The sequence below is a fragment of the Danio rerio genome, chromosome 21 (assembly GCF_052040795.2).
Source record: "Danio rerio strain M-AB ecotype USA chromosome 21, GRCz13ab, whole genome shotgun sequence".
Classification (NCBI taxonomy): domain Eukaryota; kingdom Metazoa; phylum Chordata; class Actinopteri; order Cypriniformes; family Danionidae; genus Danio; species Danio rerio.
In genome coordinates, this window is record NC_141041.1 from 4,581,195 (window position 1) to 4,605,083 (window position 23,889).

Genomic DNA, 23,889 nt, shown 5'->3' on the forward strand with positions numbered 1-23,889 from the left:
TAGACATAACATTGGAACAACCTTCAATGTTCTTGAAAGACTTTCTGTCTGACAGAATCAAGCTCTTCCCAGTCTTAAATTATCTTATTTACAAAGCAGCACGGCTGTGGTTTTATTTTTGTAGCTTATTCCTTGTGTAAAATGACAAACATTACCAGTCTGAAGGAATGTCAGTGCATATAAAACTGGGCTATGGGGGAGCATATAATCTTATAATACAGATCTAGTAAAACCCGTACAAATATATTTGACTTGCATACGAGTTTCTCTTATACACGTGAATCTTATTGATCGAGAGTTTGAGATTTACATGATTTCTTCAGTCATTTGTTACAAAAAACGATTTTCCCGCCACGCAGAGGCGCTGAGGATTTTGGCGCGAAATTCTGAGGTGAGTCGATTTTACCTCCGATTTAAATTAATTTTATATTGTCTTTACGTCTAAATAAGTAATTTTGTGATGTGTTAACGTTGCTTTCCTTAAGAAAAATAATAAAAGTGTTGCCCTGTTTTGTTAATCTGAGCAAGGTATAATTTTGCAGACGTTGTTTCAAGTGGCTAGATTAAAACACTGCAGATTAACATATAAATAAATAGTACTCATTAAATCAAGGGTAATGATAGTAAAACGTGCAGCGTTTGTTTTACCACTAGAGGGCGTAATCCTTCCACATATGCACCAGTTTACTATGCCCCAGATTTAGCCCAAACAAGTGTTGTTATAACTACTCCCTAAAACAGGACCACAAGCTGTACCTCAGTAGGAAGATATCTACAAAATATCTACCTAAAATATACATGAAATGGGTCCAGTAACGTTATCATGTGAATATTAGGTTTCATCATAAGATATTTGGGTGGAAAGCAATGTTATTTACCTGCAGATGCATGGCATGCTAGCTATTTACCCTTAGTGAAAACAAACATGATTGCAGACTACCACCTGTGTTTAATCAACTCAGTTTAGACTGGAAACGGCTCAGAAAAGCACAAACCTGTCGACCTGCCCTCATTTCCATGATCATCTCCGTTTGCATGATGGGCACCCTCGTTTTATTAACAGTATTTTCCCAGCTGGAGGTGTTGAAAAGAAAGCTTTGGACTCGTAAAGAAGCATCTTGACGTATTCTCCTCGTGTGCACTATTGATATTCTGAGGAAGGGAAGATAATCAATGCTCGCTGACTACGGTGAAAAGCTGGATGTCTCGGGTGCAGGACACCACTGATACTGTGACGTGAGTGACGCAGCATTTTTCCTCTCGTAAGATGTCGGGTCAGCAAGGCCTGAATTCTTGCTTTCGGTGTAATTTTATGTTATTGCAGCAGCATCCGTTCTTGTCTCACTGGCTCAAGTGTCATTTTCAGATACTTCATAAAGTCTGGTGACCGCACAGTCTGAAAGTAAATACATGCTATTAAAAACTCTCTTGGCGGTTCCTCAACAACAAAACAAAACTTTTCATGCGCAAGTGCTACTATATTGGAAAATGTTGTACAAGCACAATTTTACTCCACATAATGTTATCATTCGGAATAACAGGTGTATTTTACATGAGAGGAAATAATGTTGTGATGTTTGATTTGGGAGACGGCCTGGGGGCGGGGTTTGCGTGATGCACTGCGAGCAACTAGCAATAATATCCAGCTGCAGGCCCGCAGAACCACACACGTTTTAGGCACACACAATCTAGGACACACAATCTGAGCAAACCATATATGGTAAAGATGGATGTTAATGTTATTAACGTCATCGTCATCGATATATTTTGATATATATGATTAATAAATATTGTACACAATAAAAAAGTGTTTACTTTACTTTATTTCACAAATATTGCGATTGAGACAGCCGAATGGGAAGCATTGTTTCCGCTCGCCATTCAGTATAATAGAGTGAACAGTTTAATCAGTCATTATAGCTGATCAGTCATTATTATCTGACAATAATATGGCAGATACTCGTTTGCTGGCCTTGCTGAATGATCTCATTTGGACAGGTTTAATTTATATAATGGATTAATTTATGATGAAGGAAATAATAGCAAGTTAATATAGGCAATAATACATTATATGTAATAAAAATCTTTTTACATGTAACAAATGTATAACACTATATTTATATTTTACTCAAGCGATTTAATAGTGTTTATAAACTAATATATTAGCTTAATTTTTTAATAACCTTTTAATTAATGATTTCCCACATTTAAAACTGAAGTAATTTAATACTACATTAATAGGAAACAAATAGGAACAATTTAACTATTAATAAAAAAATCATAAGTGTATGTATATATATATATATATATATATATATATGTATATATACACACACACACACACACACACACACACACACACACACACACACACACACACATATACATTTATATACATACATATATATATATATATATATATATATATATATATATATATATATATAACAGCTTTAACAGTAACAGTTTAGTAAAAGATAGTAGTTTATATATAAACTTATAATTATAATCAGTTAAGATAATCAGTTTATAACTATATATATTGTTTAAATGGTTAACTATAAAAGGCTAATTTATTTTAAAGTGACATATTATTGTTTGCTTTTTATACCAAGTATGATAATATTAAGAGCTTGAATTAGTTTATTACACTTAATCCAACAATTAGACGGTCTATTATGTTTTCTTTGTGTATATGGAAACATGAATAAAGTCCATAGGAAATAAGTTTCTTTAACCAATTATTTTTATTTACATAATTTAAGTTCAAAAACTGCAGAGATGTTAAAATGATCGTTACGATATAATATTAATAATGACTGAAATGGGAAACCATATTTGTGAAATTCAATAGATGGCGATAATGCTAAAAAAAAGGTTACCATATATGGTTTGCCTAGATTGTGTGTCCTAGATTGTGTGTGCCTCAAACGTGTGTGGTTCTGCGGGCCTGCAGCTGGATATATCTCGCAACTAGCCATACAGTGGAAACACGACATGATTTCAGCCTCACTGCTCATGCTTAAAGGCTATTGGCACGGCCCAGCCCAATAAAAGCCCTGGCTCACACTGGCCCGACAGTGGAAATGCACCTAATGATATTTGGTTTTTGGGCACCCCTGATTTAAAAAAAAAGTTAAAGGCACCCCTGATTTAAAGTACTTAATAACCACTTAGGGTGCTTTCATACCTGTGAATCGATTCAGTTGTTCCGAAACCGGGATTACAAATGTTACATTGTTGCTCTTTGCTCTTGGAGCGGTTCGCTTTCACACTGCAAAGTTTCTAATCGGACCAAAATAGCTAAACCGGGAGATCATCACTCGTTTGCGGGCATCCGGAGACTCGCGAAACTTCCCGCCATACTCATAATTCTCTCTTCATATAGCCGTAAGCCTATTATTTATCCATAAAACACAGTGATATAACCGCACTCAGATCGGATCGCTTTCTCACTGCAATTGAACCGCTCCAGGGTTCGTTTCAATCGAGCCGAGACCACCTCACTCAGGCGATCTCGGAGCGATTACTTTGGCGCGGAACAGAGTGCGATTGCCCTGTTCACATATGCCAAACGAACTGCGCTAACTGGGCAAACGAGATGCGTTCTGAAACAAAAGTGTAGGTGTGAAAGCACCCTAAAACTCTGCTGCTATTTGGGGATTTCCGCCTGGATTTTGCCTACCCACATTTAAAAGCTTCTCAAATCCACATGCAGAGGTGTAAATGCAAAAATTTGGTATCATTTTAAAGAAAACCCTTTGAATTGCCATAAAACACTATTGAAAGTGTTTAAAATATCTGTATATGTCGTCTGTGTTATAATAAACACCTAAAAAAGAGGCGCTTTTTGTATTTTATTTTATAAACTTAAATTTGAAAGTGTACCTTTTAGCTTCTGTGTGGTCTAGTGTGCTGTAATTAATTTTGGTGGTTCCTGCTCATGTCTGTAATCATAGGAAAAAAGAAAAATGTCTCCACCATAATCTATGCAAAAGTTATTGCATTCCCACTGATGAGAGGTGCTGTACAAGCCACAGGGAGCGATCATTGTTTTCATATTTCACTATTCTTTTGTTTGATCAAACATAATTCACTGTGTTTGGACCACATCAGACAAATAAAAGGATTACATATGCACATCAGCTCAAAAACAGAGGAGAATGGCCCTGGAGCACACAGCATAAGGTAAGAGATGACAGCTGTCTGTGCTATCTGGGGCTGCTTATTGATCATGAATGTATTGTTTACATTTCTGCACCATGGAAACACCACAATTCATTCGACAACTGTTTGATATGTGAATATAATTCAGTAAAAAGAATGCTAGAACTGTATGAGCACCGGCAAGAGCTTTCATTTGAGCTATAACTTGTACATGTGTCTTATAAAAAAATATGAAAATGAAGCAATGTAAAATACCTAGCTCGGGTATCCAAAATACTGTGTATTTAAGTGTAAATAACATTTATACAGTAGAATAAAAACCAAAGTGATGCATATGTGCATAAAATATAGATTCTACACTTTCAAACGACACCACTTACAGAGGTCTGGTGCAACGCTAGCCCTTTAAATCTGAAAGCGAAAGTCGATGACGTACCGGGTCCGCAGAGTTTAAGAGGTTAAAATGTGATTGTGTGTGGTGCTGAAGAAACGACACTGAAACTACTCAAAGGTGGCCAAGTAACAGTCACATTTACTGTAATGTTTACAGTGTCATAAAACATCATTCTGTTCATTTAGCTTTGTAAATCTATTTGCCATAAAGTTTACAGTGTAATAAACTGTAATGTAATAAACCCATCCCGTACATTTCAGTTTGCCGTCTTTATAGATTTGTGCTTGGTACATTTAGTGCGTAAAATCCTCTTCGGTAATACCTGAAAGTGTAAACTCTCCATGTTATAGATTCCTTTACTATAATATCTTGTGTGCTGTAAAGTTTACAGTGTAATACAACCTTTTGCCTCTTAAATAGATCCAAAACGAAAAAATACTTTCTACCAAAAATAGTCAAATAATGTGGGTTTATATAATAATTCAATTTGATTAGATATCTTCTCTTATGAGTTGGAAAGCGTGTGTTCGTGTCCTGATTTAAGACTTTATAAATATGAATGACCTCTAACTGTGGCGACATAACATTCCTATAACAACCAGCGGTACAGTGCCTAAAATCTTAATAGTCATGATATGACAAATATCACAATAATATTCTTTGCTTGTTAGCGAATAACAGTGAACGCTCGTTAAATACATCTGAACGTTAAAAACTGCAGCAAAGGAGTGTAAAAAAAAACAACTTTTCCCGCCTTTTTTGAAAACTCCGATCGCTGTGAGGACACGCCCTCAAATTCAGCCAATCAGAGTGAAGTAAGTGCGGCGAGGGTTCATTCGAAGCGGCTATAAGTCGCTTCATGTAGATTCTGTGTTTGTATGCTTTAGGCATGGGACGATAACCGGTTTAAAGGATTACCATGTTTTGGAAAAACACTTCGATTTTCTGTGATACTGCTCCTATGATGTTTTTTTTATGACTATTTAATTTCGTTTTTTAGGGCACGAGTATCTCCATGAGAAAAAGGACCCTCTACATCCAACGCTACTGTTCAGCTCACGATTCAGACAACATCTGAAAAGCAAATCACTTATAAACCAACATCTAATCCATCTGAACAGTGCACTGGCTTTACTTTATATCCAAAGATGCCTTTTCAAGGAAATCTGAAACTAGCGAAGATAGTCAATGATTTATTATTAATTATTTAGCCTGACATGTTTACTGTTCCAAAATATTTCTTTAAAATGAAATAGATTGTGTTCAATGTGGAAAAAAAGTTGTCTTTTTTTTACCCCAGACATTGAAAGAGAACATATTTTAGAGCAGTAAACACAATATCGTGATCTTTTTTCCATGGTTATCAAAATCCGGCCCATGCCTAGTATGCTTTTGGTTTTTAGTTCATCCCACGAGGCGTGTATGTTGAGTTCCATTGATTTCCAGCTCTACTAGAGTCTTGTTTCTCGTTCGTGATGTCCTGCAGTGCGTTCTGCAGCCTGTAGAGGGCGGCGGTGAGCATCTGGCCCTCCTGCGCCCGCTGCTGGAGATTATTCAGGGGTTTCTCAGGAGGCGGTGGAGCCCAGCAGGGTGGCGAGAAGCGGGCAGAGCAGGAGTGCCAGGCTCAAACGGAGAGCGCTGGCGCCGTTGCACTTTTTGCCTTCTTCACAGCGCGAATGTTGGCACAAAACACCCTTAAAGTCTGGTGTGCAGATGCAGCGCTGATTCTGAACGCACGTCCCTCCGTTCTGGCACAAGAGTAACTCGTCGTCGCACACGTTCGCTGTGGGGAACATGAGGGGGGAAAAGTTTATGCACAACTTTCCAAAAAGTCATTAAAGCAGCATTCATTTATTATTATTATACTTTTGTTATCGCACATGTTCGCTGGGGAGAAGATGAGGGGAAAAAAGTTCAAATCTTTGGCAAATTTTGAATGTCAAAAGACCCTTTTAAGTATGAAGTAAGTAAGCATTTCACATTACAAGGACATGAGGTGTGTCTTTGTAATCCACCTAATAGAGTCCAAGTAAGTCATATCCATGCTATTATATGACTTTGCGTCCCTGTAAACCACATAAACCTGCATACAAACACACTGTGACGATCATTTGCTGAGTGGCTTGGTTTTGTGTCATATTTAACATGGGCGTCTGGTGTCATTAAAAAGCCACACTGGGTCACGGGAGTCTCTGTGCTAATGAGACCAGGTGCTGCACATCTGACCCCAAACTGTCTGAGCAGTGAACAGTGTGTGTGTGTGTGTGTGTGTGTGTGTGTGTGTGTGTGTGTGGGTGTGTATGAGAGAGAGAAAGGGCAGAAAATGATGGAGAGTAGGATGACTATGGCTATGTTCAGAATAGCATATAACCATAATATGCATCTTCTATTTCTGCAGTATATCATGTATGGAAAACCTGGAATGACCTACTAGTGCAGTATGACCTGAGGATTTAATCCCCGAGTGCTCCATGCAAGCTCAACTCAATTAATGGTGAGTGACATCATCTAAAAGCTCATTTAAAGCAGGATTAGATTCAAAATGAAATGTTGTAGAGATTATATGGAATGAAAAGGGTTGTATTTGAATATTTATTTGCATTAATTGCTCAAGATTTGCATTTTTCTCTTTGGCTCAGGAAACTGAAAATGCATCTCTAATTTTTACAGTGAATATATATATATATATTATTTTATTAAAATGTTTAAAAGGCTTGCCTTTAAAATGTATTGCATCAACTGGAGCTTTAATTAAATTTAGTTTTTAATAATTTCAACAAAATAACATTTGGCTGATGTTGGTCTATTGCAGTGGTGGCCAACCCTGTTCCTGGAGAGCCACCTTCCTGCAGATTTCCCTTGCAACCCATATCAAATACACCTGCCTGTAATTATCTAGCAGTGTTCAGGTCCTAATTAATTGGTTCAGGTGTGTTAGACATGGGTAGCAACTGAAATCTACATTACTATGCAGTACAAGCTTATTTTTTCCTCCATTTTCTCAATTTTACTGAACGTTTTCCCCTTATTGTTTGCCGACAAGTGGACGCAGCCATTTGAATCTTTTTGGCTCAAGATTTCCGGTCTCATTCACTTCCATTCATTTTTAGACATTAAAACTGCTCGTTTTGCTGTTTGATGTTGCAAACTGATATGTTCTTATTAGATTATTCTACTTGGTCTGTATAGTCATGCAAACATTTGTTTGTAGAGCGAGTTTGTCTGTTTTCTGCCGTTTATTATTCCTAGTCATTTCTCCTACAGGCGACTGAATCGGAAGTTCTAAAACAATCACGAAAACAGGCGCACTTCCACATTTTAGAATAAGGTCAATATTGGATTTATCAATCTAACATTCAACTGTCTAACATTTTAAGAGAGGTTGAAGTTTAGATACAAAAATTACAATAAGTCACTCTTCGAAGGGGATTTTTGCAATTCAATTATTCTTTTAGCAGCATTAATTTTTTTATTGACATGCCTTTTTTTTTTTAAATAAACTTAACAAATAAAGCCTACGTTAGGCTATATGTACAGCGCATCCGGAAAGTATTGATGGCGCTTCACTTTTTCCACATTTTTTCATATTACAGCCTTATTCCAAAATGAATTAAATTGATTGATCTTTATTTTACATTTCTGTCCAATGAGGTCATGTCTTGATCCTCGATTGGTCTCACGCAGTCAAGTGATGCAATTTCGCAGGTCAGAGTTCATCAAGCTTGAGTTTTGCAACGAACTTGCGTTTCCGGTCTGACACATTCACATGCGTATGAATGGGAGTCTATAGGGAGAAAAGTCCAGTGTGACCGGCCGCAGCTTTAATCCAGTGTATTTACCAGAAGTTTTACCAAAGTAGTTTATGAATGATTGGTATCAGCCTTTTTAAAATGATTGCTAATAGTTTTAAATTTGATCTAGTATCAGCTGATAATCTTCAGCGACCGATACATTGATGCATCCCTAACCAAAGAGTTGATTCAGTGCATTCACCAGAACTTTGTAATTTATTATTACCAATTAATTTATAAATGATTGGTATCAGCATTTTTTTAACATTATTGCTGATAGTATTAACTCAATCCAATATTAGCCATTCCTACCTTTAAACGATTGTTAATCCAGTGCATTTACCAGAAGAGCCACTAAATACATTTCCAGATTCACTTAACTCAAGAAGGAAACAAATCTATTTGAAGAAAATGACTAATCCCGTGTCCCTAATGTATTCCGGGCTGTTGTCTCTCCTCGCAGTGCCAGCGGTTCTGGCTGTGGGCCTGTTTCATCTTAAAGATGGATCGCTGGGAAAACGCTGTGCGCAGGGCTTCTAAATTCACCAAGGGAATCCAGGTACAAAAGTGATCATTACCCTACAAACCAGTTTCCAATGAACAAGGGCTTTTTAGATGCATGCGGCTGCACGCCACTTGAATGCACAAATACAATCCCGATCCAGTAATATGCTGCTTTTGTTGTGTGCTAATTTAATACTGCAGAGTTGCAACAGGTCAGTCTACTGTTAAATCAAATTAGCCCCACCCTCTTATAAGACCACACCTCTTTATGTTGTGCAAACAGTTCCAATGATAGAATCATACTTTATTAAACGGCCACTATATTCTTAAAGTCAGATTCTTAAATGAATCCGATATCGGCCGATAAATATCAGCAGCCGATATAACTATGCATCTCTAAGAGTTAATCCAGTGCATTTAGCAGAAGTTTGTGTTTTATAATTCTCATGTAACTTAAAATTATTGGTATCAGCCTTTTTAGCATCATTGCAGATAGTTCAAAATGAACAAATATCGGCCGATAAATATCAGCAGCCGATATAACTATGCATCTCTAAGTGTTAATCCAGTACATTTAGCAGAAGTATGTGATTCATGATTCTCATGTTACTTATAAATTATTGGTATCCGCCTTTTTAGCATTATTGCAGATTTTTGAAACTAACAAATATCGGCTGATCAATAAAAGCAACCGATATATCAATGCATCTCTACCATTACCTATAGAGTTATTCCAGTGCATTTACCAGAGGTTTGTATTTTATAATTTCCATCTAACTAATAAATTATTAGTATCAGCCTTTTTAGCATTATTGCAGATATTTTTAAATTAATACAATACCAGCCGATAAATATCAGTAACCGATACATCTATGTATCTACCATTGACCAAAGAGTAAATCCAGTGCCTTTACCAGAAGTTTGTAAGTTATAATTCCTATGTAATTTACAAATGATTAGTATTAACCTTTTTAAAATGATTGCTAATAGTTTTAAATTTAATCTAATATCGGCCGATAAATATCAGCGACCGATATATCTATGCATCTCTATCATTAGCCGAAGAGTTAATCCAATGCATTTAGCAGAAGTTTGTATTTTATAATTCCCATGTTGCTTATAAATTATAGGCATCAGCCTTTTTAGCATTATTGCAGATAGTTTTAAATTAATCTAATATCGGCCGATAAACTGATGCATCGCTAGCTTTAAATTAGAGAGTTTTCTATTGTGATGTATATGTAAATGAAGTAGCTTCTCGAATTAGGACAGAAATGTTTGGTGGGGCCTAATTTGGTTTATGTGGAATTGATTGGATGCTCATGGGTTACCATTAGTGGATTCAAAAGTTGAATTAGACGTGTTCCTCAGATGACCGATTGCATTAAGAACTGCAAACTTTTTTTTGTGCTGCAAGTGTTCTGAAATAAGTTTGCATATGTAAATGAGGCAACATTTAATGAAATTATGTCATTTATAAATGATTGGTATCAGCTTTTTAAAAATGACTGCTAATAGTTTTAAATGAATCCAACATCGGCTGATAAATATCAGCGATCGATGCATCCCTAACCAAAGAGTTAATCCAATGCATTTAGCAGAAGTTTGTAGTTTATAATAACCAAGTAATTCATAAATGATTGGTATCAGCCTTTTTAGCATTATTGCTAGTGATTTTTAAATTGATCCAATATTGGCTAATAAATACCAGCAGTCGATATATTGATGCATCCATTAACCAAAGGGTTAATCCAGCGCTATTATCAAGAGTTTGTAATTTTATAATTGGCTGGATGGTTATGGTTTGCTATTGGTGGATTCAGAAGTTCAATTAGACATGTTGATTGATTGCGTTAAGAACTGCAAACCTTTTTTAAACTGCAAGTGTTCTGAAATATGTTTGTATATGTAAATTAGGCAGCATTTTAATTAAATATGTACTCATTTGCATACATTTTCTTAAACATAAGTCTGATTATTAAAGTAAGCTTCTAAATGATTGTTCCAGAAATTTTTTAACTAAGAAGACTGAGAATATCTCTTATCTTTTATGAATCTGAATATATTGTAGAATATTATAGGAAAAAAACCTCTTCATGTACAGTACATGAATGCATTGTAAAATCAATTTTTACCACAGATGTTGGAGTGTATTTTACGTAAATAGCATTTCAGTTTTCTATTTCAAATATTCCGATATAATGCAAACTGAAATTTGCTGGCCATTTCTGAGTGGAAATTGTTTATTTTAGTAAAAACTGATTATATATTATTAAATATGATTTAAAGCCATATTTTTGCTACGTCAATTAACTGAATTCAGATATAGTATATAATTTAAACAGTTAACTTGTATACAATTTTGCAAATAGTGTCTATAATAAAGATAACCTATTTTACTCTATCGTTGCTATTAAATGAAGCTCAAATAAAACAAACATTATCTAAATCTAAATATATTATTAAAAGAATTTTAATGCAGCTAGTCATCGCCAGAATGTTTTATTTTTATTTAGTTTAAAATGGACTAAAGTATGCAAATGGCTCAATTGCAATAAATCAGATTCATTATTTAATTATTATTTATAAGATTATATTACTTTTTTTATACAAAACATTTGGAATATTATATGAAAAAAAACCCCACTAAAAACCTTAGGAACATAAAAAAATCTTAAATATTATATTGTTATTTAAAAACTATAGACATAAATCGATAAGGTGCAATAAATAAAAACTAAATTGATGTTGCTCCCACTAGTCAGAAACAAATCATAACACCCTAAATGTCATAATTTTAAAACTGACTATTGATCAAAGCATGAGAAGAAATATTATTATTATTATTATTTTTATTATTATTATTATATAACATTCTCTACTCTTTCAGATGACTTTTGGAAACAATAGCCTTGTAAAGCTCTGAGCCTATTAATATCTGATTTAAAGCCGGCTGAACTGAATGGAAAGGCAACTCCACACCTTGACATTGATTTGTTAATTAAGTACGAATGAGTAAGAAAGTAAGAATGAAGCCTAATTGTGAAGCAGTTAATGAATCTTGGAAGGTACTTACGTAAACAGCCCTGTTTCCAATAGTAGCCCGGGAGACATTCATCACATTTGACTCCGGTTGTGCCTTCTTTACACTGACAGAAGCCGGTGCCGTTGCAGCGGTCATGAACTGAGCCCAACGCATTACAGTTACACTCTGAAAGAAAAAAGAGAGACTGAATTAGTCTCAAGAGTGACCTGGTTGCTTTTACTGTTGGTTGGAAGGTTATGTTTAACTTGTATGTTACATTTAACTACAAATTTGACAGCAGTACGTAAGTGTTTGCATCCAAATTAGGTGCAAACTTAGACTGACGGAATTTTCCAGCTCAGGCTCAAATACGAATACAGAAATGCAATGAAATACGAGCCCCAGCCTGCATTTTAAACGTAAAATTTAATACTCTAGGTACGTTTCATTGCATGTTTCAGATGCAGATCCACTAGAGCAGGGGTGGGCAAACTTGGTCCTGGAGGCCCGGTGTCCTGCATAGTTTAGCTCCAACACTAGTCAAACACACCTGAACATGCTAATCAGCGTCTTCAAGATCACTAGAAATATATAAGTAGGTGTGTTTAATTAGAGTTGGATCTAAACTATGCAGGACACCGGCCCTCCAGGACTGAGTTTGCCTACCCCTGCACTAGAGGGTGCTGTCTACTGTTTTGCCAATATGAAATGCATTACTTTGGGTCCGTTTCATTGCACATTTCAATGACAAATGCACTAGAAGGTCCTTTCTACATTTTTGCCTATATGAAATGGCTTTTGGGTCTATTTTGTTGCATGTTTTAATGGAAAATACACTAAGGCGCTGTTTAGATTTTTGCAGAATTTAAAGACATTACTTGTGGTACATTATGTTGCACATTTTAGATGACAAATCCACTAGAGGGCGCTGTCTACAGTCTGTGAGATTCAAATATGTCACTTTGTGTTCCATTTCCATGCACATTTCAATGACAAATCCTCTAGAAGTTGCTGACTACATTTTTGTGTAATTGAAATAGGTTACATTGCATTTGTTTCCTTGCACATTTCAATGACAAATCCAGTAGAGGGTGCTGACTACATTTTTGCGAAATTGAAATGCGTTACTTTGCATCTGTTTCATTGCACATTTCAATGACAAATACACTAGAGGGGCTGTTTACATTTTTGTATCATTAAGATGTTACATTGCATTTGTCAAAGCACCTTTCAATGACATCCACTAGAGGGCGCTGTATACATTTTTTTGTGAAATTGAAATGCGTTACATTGCATCATTTTCCTAGCACATTTCAATGATAAATCCACTAGAGGGCGCTGTCTTTTTTGTGTAATTGAAATACTTACATTGCATTTGTTTCCTTGCACATTTCAATGACAAATCCACTAGAGGGCACTGTCTACATTTTTGCGAAATTGAAATGCGTTACTTTGTGTCTTTTTCATTGCACATTTCAGATGACAGGTCCACTAAAGGGCGCTGTCTACATTTTTGTGTAATTGCAGTGTTTCCTCTATGATTGTTTTCCAGCTGTGGCGACAGGAGGTTACACAAATCTACCAACTACCTATGGTGTTATTTTAATAACAAATATCGTGAGCGCAGCATTACAATTTAGATTGCTTTCATGCATAAAAATCTCTCTGCTTGCGCGCCGATTTTCTCTGCTGTGCAGAAAACTTTTTTGCACGCCTTCAAATATACGCTGCTCAAGTGAAGTGCAGATTTTCTTCTGAGCTCTCAAATAAACACTGCTAAAGTGCGATTTAGTGCGTTTATGTAACGAGTATGTCAACATTTATTAGATTTGATAGGAATATACATGAATGTCTCCAATAGACCAAAAGATTGGCATCAATGCATCTTTAAAGAAACTGAAATGGCTATAAACTCCAGCATGGTAAAGTTATTGTATGCAGAGCCATAGACCTTTTATAAAGTTTATTTTTTTATTATATAGTATAACTACGGAAACTGTTCATCATAACTGAAAGCTACATTGTGTTTGCTGGCCTCACGCAGCACCCACCTGTCAGTCAGTCAGCAGGTCATCTTAAAGGGTTAAACAAATAACGCACCGCACTACTACGATTACAGAAAAGTTTGTGCTGTTATAACTCACCTATCTTTAAAAACGTTTGGGTGCGATTTATTACCAGCTATTAAAAAAAACAATGCTTTAATGTTGTGGGGGGATGAGTTTTGGTGTGGCGCCCCACCATGGAAGAATGAATGTAGCGGAAACCATGCATTAAAATACATTACTTTGCACTTGTTTCCTTGCACATTTCAATGACAAATCTACTAGAGGGTGCTGACTACATTTTTGCTAAATTGAAATGCGTTACTTTGCATCTGTTTCATTGGACATTTCACTGACAGATCCACTAGAGGGCGCCGTCTACATTTTTGTGAAGTTTAAATGCATTACTTTGCATCAGTTTCCTTGCACATTTCAATGACAAATCCACTAGAAGGCGCTGTCTACATTTTTGTGAAGTTTAAATGCGTTATTTTGCATCGGTTTCCCTACACATTTCACTGACAGATTCACTAGAGGGCGCCGTCTACATTTTTGTGAAGTTTAAATGCGTTACTTTGCATCGGTTTCCTTGCACATTTCAATGACAAATCCACTAGAGGGCGCTGTTTACATTTTTGCAATTTTGAAATGCATTACATAGGACATGTTTTGCTGTACGATGTGGTTGGAAGCTCTTTTCTGTGATTGTTTTAGGACTTTTGATTTATTTGCCTATTGAAGAAATTACTAGGAATAACATTTCAAAACTAGTTCCTTAGCATAATTAGCACTTGTCTGTATTGCCTCTTGTTAAATTGCTGAATGCCTTCTCAATAGTAAGTCACTACGGGAAAAAAAAAACATCTGCTAAACGACCAAATGTAATTGTAAATGCAGTAATTAAATCTAATACTGTTGGCTGTGGTCCAATGCACGAGTGTAAAAACATCATTGATGGTTTCTAAAAATATTTCAGAATGCAGTAATTCAATGATATTTTTACTCTCATGCTTCGGGCCACAGCCAACAGTATTAGATTGAATTACTGCATTCTGAAATATTTTTAGAAACTATCAATGGTATTTTTACACTCGTGCACTGGGACGCAGCCAACAGCATTAGATTGAATTACTGCACTTGTGTGAGGACTCCTGAAAATAGAGGGTTGTGAACTCAGTGCTATTGAGAGCTCAGGATGGGGTAAATGTTCTCCTCGTGGAGATCTTGATGTTGACCCTGTGCCATGTTGGCACCTGGCACACACCCGATCACCCGAGCTCATTTGTGCTGACTTCCCAGCGCGTGTTCGTTTACCCCGCGCCCTGCCTCCTCATGCGGCAGATGGACTCTCCTCTGCGTCCTCGTACTCTCAGCGTCGGCCTGGAAGCAGAGCCGCTGATTTAAGAGCTGTCGCATCCGGGTTTATTTCTGGAAGTGTTTCTGAGGGCCGCTGGGAATCTCTAATATGACGCTCACGGGAAGATAATGTTGCAGTTTAACTTTGTTGACCGTGGCGTTCGATTCTTTCCGCACTTTCTCAGTCTTCCCACTTTCTGTTGGCAATTGTCACCCTGGATTAGAAAATCAGTCATGCTACATATAAATCCAATATATGGCCACGTATGCAAATTACATACAACATACAAGTTCATATTAGGTTTTCATATATGTAATATATTATAACCTTGAATAAAATAATCATGGTTTAATGATATTGTAATTACTGCCCTAAAAACTGAATAAAATAGTTGTTAAACTGCATAAAAACCCTCCCCAGGCCTTACATATACCATAGGAATGGTATAACACAACGTTTTAGTGGTTTTAAAATCTTGACTTTTCAAAACTGGTTATCGTCCCATGCCTGCTCGCACATATATCATATTTATTTAATTAATTTTATTAATTTAATTAATGACCATATGAATTTATAAAACTATATATTTAAACATGTATGGATATATTTCTAATTCCAATCGTTGAAACAAATATAATTATGCTTTGTTGACAGTTGACAAGATTTGGTTGTGATATTTGAAAATATACGCTGCTCAAGTGAAGTGCAGATTTTCTTCTGAGCTCTCAAATAAACACTGCTGAAGTGCGATTTAGTGTGTTTATGTAATGAGTATGTCAACATTTATTAGATTTGCTAGGAATATCTTCAATAGACCTAAAGATTGGCATCAATGCATCTTGATCTTTTTTATTATATAGTATAATTACGGACACTGTGTTCATCATAACTGAAAGCTACATCGTGTTTGCTGGCCTCACCTGTTAGTCAGTCAGCAGGGGCCTGTTTCAGAAAGGAGGTTAACTGAAAACTCAGAGTATTTTAACCCTGAAATGAGAGAAACTCTGGGTTTTCCGTTATAAAATGGCAGGTTTGTTAAACTCGAGAAATCAGGGTAAGTCAAGCCTGTTTCTGAAAGAGAGTTAACTTTAACTCGGAGTCAGTTACTGTGGTAACTTACTCTGTGAATCTAACCTGGTCAGAAGCAGGTTTTATTCTCTAAACTCAGAGTTTCTGTCTGTCTCCTCCCCTTTTTTTAAAGATGAAGCGGTATTTCTCGCCTTAGCCTTACGTTTCCACCCACCTATTTTAATGCTCATTTTGGATACGTGCATAAAAACGATTGATAGAAACGTCATGATGGACATAACTTTTTAAAATATGCATAAAAAACGCACATAACTGAGTAGGATAAACTTTTATTCGATAGAAAATGTGCGCATAAACTACGATGGAAACACTTTTACTGAACAAATTACAGTATGTACATTAAAAAAAAAGATCATGATCATATGATAATGAAAATGTGTGTAAATGAACAAACCAGCAGGCTGAGCACACTGTAACACGTCTTAAATGTTGTTTTAGTCATTCTAAAATGCCTTAACTGTTTCAGTATTAGTGTATATTATTAATTACCTCCGAACGTCTGGTGCGTGTCAAGAGTCTCCGCGTCTCATGGCTTCAGACGCCCCCACGTGTTCATTGTGTTTCAGCGTTATCTTCTGACATCGAGGCAAAAGTACATTAATTAGGCTAAATAAAGAATTAATTGACACAGCTTCTTCTACCACAGTAAATTCTGTGGAAGTGACAATTTTTTTCTCTTTGACTCGTTGGATGGAATTTTATTCGCATCTTTTATGCAATATTCCAGTTTTGCACATAAATTTATGTAATATATTTGGATGGAAACATAGCTATTGCCTACATTTTAGTCACACACAGAAGAACTGTACTAGAACGGCTTATGCTTTTTTAATAAATAATTAAATTGAATTCACCTTCGATATGCACTGTAACTAGATTAATGGGATTATTATTCTTTCTAAAAATTATTTTTAGTACTGCTTACCTTCTAAATGTTATATTAACCTCTATCACTTGATCAATAAAAAAGGCAGACACACAAGTGCACTGTTAAATCATTTAAAACTAATAAATGTATAAAAGAAAGTTTAGAAAAAAATATATAAACGTCACAAATTACATTACTTATTTTATTATACTTAAATATTTAAATACTTAAAGTTAAATTAGGCATTATCCTGAGCAGCTGTTTTCCCACGCTAACTGGTTGATGGCTGCTTCTTTTCAAATATATACGCTCATATTTGCTATAACTTTGCATGAGAACATCAAGTTCAGCTGGAGAAAGAAATGGTGATCTCTTTTATAAGATGTTGCCATAGTCACTCGTAATGTCTGCGCTCCACTGATAATGCCTTTTTATAGTCACGGTGTGCGCGCTTAACTCTGAGTTGGTCTACTCGAAGTTGATTGACTCAACTCAGATCAGCTGTTCTGAAACCGAAAACTCTGAGTTTTTAATCTCTCGGTAAATCAACTCAGAGTTCAAGTTTAAACTCTGAGTTGTTTGAACCTCCTTACTAAAACAGGCCCCAGGTCACCTTAAAGAGTTAAACAAATGACACACAGCACTACTACGAATACATAAGAGTTTGTGCTTTTATAACTCGCCTATCTTTTAAATGTATATGCAAGTGGCCATTTTTGCAATATTTAAATGTAAATGTTGTGTGTGTATTTCACATCGTTTATATATGTAAAATTTAAATATCTTGTATGTGTGTAATCTGCATTTATTTCCATGTTTACTTTTACTGTATGGGATAAGTGTACATTTTTTAAAATTGAGGTTTATACATCATTAAGTGTTTATTATGCATTGTTGACAGGACAAGATTTAGTTGTTACAGTAACTTCAGCAGCTCTGTGCAAAAGTGCTGATCTGATTAGTGGAGAAGTTTTTGACGTGGCGCGTCAAAAAAAAACGAGATTAAGGTGTTTTTTTTTTTTTTTTTTTTTTAATGACGCTTTTGCATCTGCCGTTTTGCGCGCTGGTGTGCACGATCATATTGACGCCTTTTATTTAGTCATGAGGCGTTAAACGTTGATGGAAAACGCAAGCAAAAAGTGTCTTGTTGTGCAATGGCCTTAAGGGGTAAAAAAATTATTAATATTGAGGAAACTGCCTTATTAAAATTGTCCAAAATCCATTCTTTGCAATCCATATTACTAATCATGAATAAGTTCATTAGTTCATTTTCCTTTAGTTTAGTCCCTTATTTATCAGGAGTCGCACAACGGAATGATCCGCCAACTATTCCGGCAAATGAATGCTCTTCAAGCCACAACCCAACACTGGGAAACACCCATACATTCTCACATTCACACATGCACTCGTACTCTACTGCCAGTTTTTAAAGCCAATTCTTAGAAATGTCAACTGGCCCAGCCGGGGCTCGAACTTGCAAGCTTTTTGCTGAGAGGTGACAGTGCTAACCACTGAGCCACCGTGTTGCACCTGTTTATTGGTTCATTTTCTTTTTGGCTTAGACATTTATTATTCTGAGGTCGCCATCAACTTATCCAGCATATGTTATACAAAGCGGATGCCTTTCCAGCTGCAACCCATCACTGGGGAACACCCATACGCTCATTCACGCACATACACTACGGACAATTTTAGCTTACCCAATTTACCTGTACCACATGTGTTTGGACCTGTGGGGGAAACTAGAGCACCCGAAGGAAATTCACGTAAACATGGGGAGAACGTGCAAACTCCACACAAAAAATGCCAACTGACCCAGCTGAGGCTTGAACCAGCGACTTTCTTGCTGTGAGGCGACAGCACTACGTACTGCGCCACTGCGTCGTCCACCCCTGTTTAAACTCAATCACAATTAATAAGCCATTAAATATTTATGATTTTATGTATTTTTAAATATGTTTTAAAAGAACAAAAGCGGTCTACAAGAACCATGATTTGATATTTTTCATACTATGTATGACCTGTGCAACTTAAGACTAGTTTTGTGAACCAGTCATGATTTTTCTTCAACTACATATCTTTTGGCTTCTTTTTTGCGTTATTTATTTTTTTTTTATACTCAGATTTTCCAAAAATGTGATTTCCCTGATGTACGATACTACAACGTCCAATGACTTACGTGTGGAGTATTTATTTTATTTATTTTTAGTTGCTTTTATTGTCTAAAACTGACTAAATGAATCTCCTCCTAATTGCAATGCATTGTATAGCTTGGCCCTGCTCCGTTTACTGGCAATTTTAGTGAAGAATAGTGAGCAGTTTGAGTGAAAAAGTTGTTGAATTTGTATGCTGCGATCATAAATCTTGTAATTTCATCAAGGATGGCTGACTCTGCAGTGAATGACAGTGAACGGGAGCTGCATTGCTATTATATAAGGACTTTTTCATTTTCAAGGACACAAGTACATCAAGAATGAAGTGTGAGATGTTTATTGTCTAACAATGCATGAGCTCAAACCAAGTTTGATACTGTGCAAAACACCAAGCAAAACGCGTCTTAAGTCTGCAAATGCTTTGACAGTGTAATAAAGCCTTTTAAAAAGTAATACGAATGATATGATAGTTAAAAGCTTATGAGTTGTGAGAGCAAATACTCCCTATATGGGTTCGTTTCTTTCATACATTTAAATAAGACATAGTTCACTAATATCACACAAGCAAGTGTTGTATTTTAATCAGATGTGATACTGATTCAGGCCCGTAGCCAGCCTGGTGAAAGGGGTGTTAAAAGATGGACCTTTTTGCAGTTATACACCTCAGTTTCTATTTAACTATGCGATTTAAATACTGTATTTTAGTGACATTTTAAGCAGTATTTTTATTTATTTATTTTTTTTGCTGGATTAGCTCGTCATAACCACACTTTTTGATGTACTAAAAAATAGCAATAAAAAAAAAATTACAACAAGACTAGTTTTTTAAATGCGAAATTATTATATCATATATCATTATGAGTCTGGTTCTCTGAAGGTTTTTTTTCTTCACTTTCCTATCAGGTGAAGTTTTTTTTTTCCCTCTCTGCTGTCGCCACTGGCTCGCATGGTTCAGGATCGGTAGAGCTACACATCAATGAATTTGCTCTTCAGTGTTTGAACTCTCAGTAATGATTAAATCACACTGAACTGAGCTAAACTGAACTGAACTGAACTTAAACACTAAAAACTGAACTACTCTGTTCCAGTTACTATGACCATTTATGTGAAGCTGCTTTGACACAATTTACATTGTAAAAGCGCTATACAAATAAAGCTGAATTGAATTGAATCATTAGGAAAAAATAGCAATCTGTTAAAGTTTTAAAGTAAAAACAAAACAAAACTGTAGCCTACTATCATTTATTAGACAAAAAACATACTGGCCAGCACATTTAACTGTCCTCATTCCCAATTTGGCCATTTCCGTTTGGTCTTTTTCGATGGATTATTTTCATTATCTATGATGGCATAGTAGTCAAAATAGGGCAAATGATCTCATGTATGGGACAAATTCTGGAGCTTTGACAGTAAGGGGTGGGTTTTCCGAACCACCCAAACCCCCTTGGCTACAGGCTTGAAAGGGTAGAACATGTTTTATGCTTATAGTAAACCTGTTTTTAATAGATATTTGGCTGTAAAAGTGCACCTACAGGTGTTTTAGGCACAGGTCAGATTTTCTCCAGGTCATCATTTATTTAGTTTATATTAATTTTGTCTAAAAAATGATTAGACCTGTCCAGTTTAATCTGGAATGCATCCCAAATCCCCTCTGAAGTGGTTTGAGCGATCGAGTTTATATCCGATCAAAGTAAAACAAATGAAGTGACCAAACAGCCTTAAAAAACACAGACGTGACGGGATTAGCGTCTTTTGCTGTGAGGTGACATTTGACGGCTGAGGACTCCGCTTCCTGTTAAAGCCTTTGTCGGACAGTTATTTAAAAAAATAATGTCAAAAATAGGAAAGGGGGGTCATGTACTGGACAAGCCAATAAATATACAGGACATCCCGGCTAATGCGGCCAGTTAGCCTAGAACCTCATGGATAGGGGCAGATTTTCATCTGTGAGAAAGTAAGTAACTTTAGCCTTACCCTGTTTGGCAGTCTTTTTGAACAACAATATTTTGTGATAGTGACGCTGCTGCCTGCCTTTTCTGCCTCTTTTCGACGTACAGCGTTACTCAGTATGGATGTCGCATCAAAGATTTAAATGTTACCACTCAGTGGGTTATGTCAAGTGACTCGCGTCACATTATTGTGGCTTTGAGGCTCTATGGGATTCAAATTACTGGCCAGAGTTATTTAAAATGACACTTTATAACAATATATATTGAATAAAAATTATATTAATTATATAATTAATTATAATATCTTAATATATAATAATTAAATACAGTTGAAGTCAGAATTATTAGCCCCCTTTTGATTATTTTTTTCTTTTTGAAATATTTCCCAAATGATGTTTAACAGAGCAAGGAAATGTTCACAGTATGTCTGATAATATTTTTTCTTCTGGAGAAAGTCTTATTTGTTTTATTTCGTCTAGAATAAAAGCAGTTATTAATTTTTTGAAAACATTTTTGGGACAAAATTATTAGCCCCTTTAAGCACATTTTTTTTTCGATATTCTACAGAACAAACTATTGATATATAATAACTTGCCTATTTACCCTAACCTGCCTAGTTCACCTTATTAACCTAGTTAAGCCTTTAAATGTCACTTTAAGCTGTATAGAAGTGTCTTGAAATATATCTAGTAAAATATTATTTACTGTCATCATGGGAAAGATAAAATAAATCAGTTATTAGAAATGAGTTATTAAAACTATTATGCTTAGAAATATGCTGAAACAATCTTCACTCCATTAAACAGAAATTGTGGAAAAAAAATAAACAGGGGCGCTAATAATTAAGGGGGGCTAGTAATTCTGACTTCAACTGTATGTGAGGGGTATCATTGACAACGCATCATTGAATCCACTTTTAAACAAATCATTTAAGTCAGTGATTCAATGAGCCACTTGCCTAGAATCTTTATTTGTCTGATCAAATTACTGAATGATTCAAATGTGTTTAATTTACCTGCATTATACATTATATTTGCATTCAAGGTAAATGTTTAATCAGTTCATGCTTTCTCCTCTATCTTATGATCTTGGTGTCTGCAGTTTCTGCTACAGTAATTCAGTGTAAGCCAATGACTTCATCATCTGCTATGTCTTTAATAAGGTGTATGTGCAAAATGTGTGTGTGTGTGTGTGTGTGTGTGTGTGTGTGTGTGTGTGTGTGTGTGTAGTGCTTTAGTAACTCACCGATACACACGTTCTCATCATCGGGCTCTGCAGACATGTTTTTGTAGTAGCTCATGCGACAGTGTTCGCAGTTCTGCCCCCTCGTGTTGTGTTTGCAGCTCACGCACGTCACTATGTTCAGGAAGTCGATGTAACTGCAGCGATTCGAGTGTCCGTTACATTCACAATCTGAAAGCCAAACACAAAAACTATGAAGTCAGCAATAATGAAATAAAGAAGGTTTAAAAGAAACTCGAGTAATGAAAGGTGGCACTGCAACAAAACGATTTTCTTCCTTCGTACCTTTGTTTTATTTTCCCATACAAATGTTTAATTTATTTTGAGTTTAAGGTTGTATATCTTGTTTTAACCTTTTATATATACAGTTAAGGTCTCTATATTTTTTCCCCCAATTTCTGTGCAACAGAGAGATTTTTTTCAACACATTTCTAAACATAATAGTTTTAATAACTCATCTCTATGAACTGATTTATTTAATCTTTGCCATGATGAAAGTAGATGATATTTGACTAGATATTTTTCAAGATGCTAGTATTCAGCTTAACGTGACATTTAAAGGTTTAACCCTATAAAGCTGCACGTATCATTTGATACAGGAGTTTCTAAGACCTATATAATATCAACCTGATCAATACTTTGTTTCAAAGCCTGTTGTATATGATGTGACACTTGTATTCTCCCCCCTTGTGGATTTTTATGACACTGCAGGCAGTGGAAGGGCTTTTTTTACCTTTTCAAAATGGCTACTTTCATTGAATTACTCGGATGCTTTTTAGCTAAAAACTATTTGCTTATTTCAAGTTGTTACAGTAAGAATAGAATTTATATTGTTACTAATTTTATTAAATAAAGGTTTTCTTGATTAAAACAAAGCATAAGGTATAAAAGGTACTTTATTTCCGAAAAGTCATGTCAAATTTTTGTAATGTAATCACTACACTGAATAAAAGTCTTGCATGCTGAACTGTTGCAAACAATTTATTTGTGTTGAGTTTAAACAAACAAATTTAGTTTAATAATGTTCAACCTAATTTGTTTGTTTAAATTCAACACAAATAAATGGTTTACAACCTCTTAACGTGAAAAAAAATGAGTAAATCCAAGAAGTCATCTCTGAATAATTTTTTTTCAGTGTACAATGCCTTTAATGCAAACACTGTTCTTGGATGATTACATTATTATAATTACTGACTGAAATACCTTTTTAAATGCATTGTGGGTATTTTTACAGTAATTCATATTTGATAAACTATATATAGTTGAAGTCAGAATTATTAGCCCCCCTGAATTATTAGCCCCCCT

General features: G+C 35.5%; 1 protein-coding gene and 1 long non-coding RNA gene across 4 annotated transcripts in view; one reads left to right on the top strand and one right to left on the bottom strand.

Annotated features, from left to right (window-relative positions):
• Positions 1–353: 353 nt before the first annotated feature.
• Positions 354–23,889, top strand: part of LOC147838706 (uncharacterized) — a 129,406-nt gene continuing 105,870 nt past the window's right edge. Inside the window, exons 1-4 of one of the 2 annotated variants that reach the window (XR_015519841.1) lie at positions 354–391; positions 1,064–1,236; positions 6,960–7,055; positions 8,816–8,911. This is a non-coding gene — a long non-coding RNA (uncharacterized LOC147838706). Of the gene's footprint in view, positions 1,237–6,959; positions 7,056–8,815; positions 8,912–23,889 lie in introns of both variants that reach the window. The other variant, XR_015519840.1, reaches the window with a different exon arrangement.
• The window catches only part of ntng2b (netrin g2b), a 146,448-nt gene continuing 127,238 nt past the window's right edge, over positions 4,680–23,889 (bottom strand). For both annotated transcript variants that reach the window (XM_087300460.1, XM_087300459.1), the window contains 3 exons: positions 22,588–22,755; positions 11,933–12,067; positions 4,680–6,344 (listed from right to left, as the gene is read on the bottom strand). In XM_087300460.1, coding sequence (XP_087156586.1) covers positions 6,127–6,344; positions 11,933–12,067; positions 22,588–22,755 — 521 coding nt within the window. In that variant the 3' untranslated portion in view covers positions 4,680–6,126. The remainder of the gene's footprint in view (positions 6,345–11,932; positions 12,068–22,587; positions 22,756–23,889) is intronic.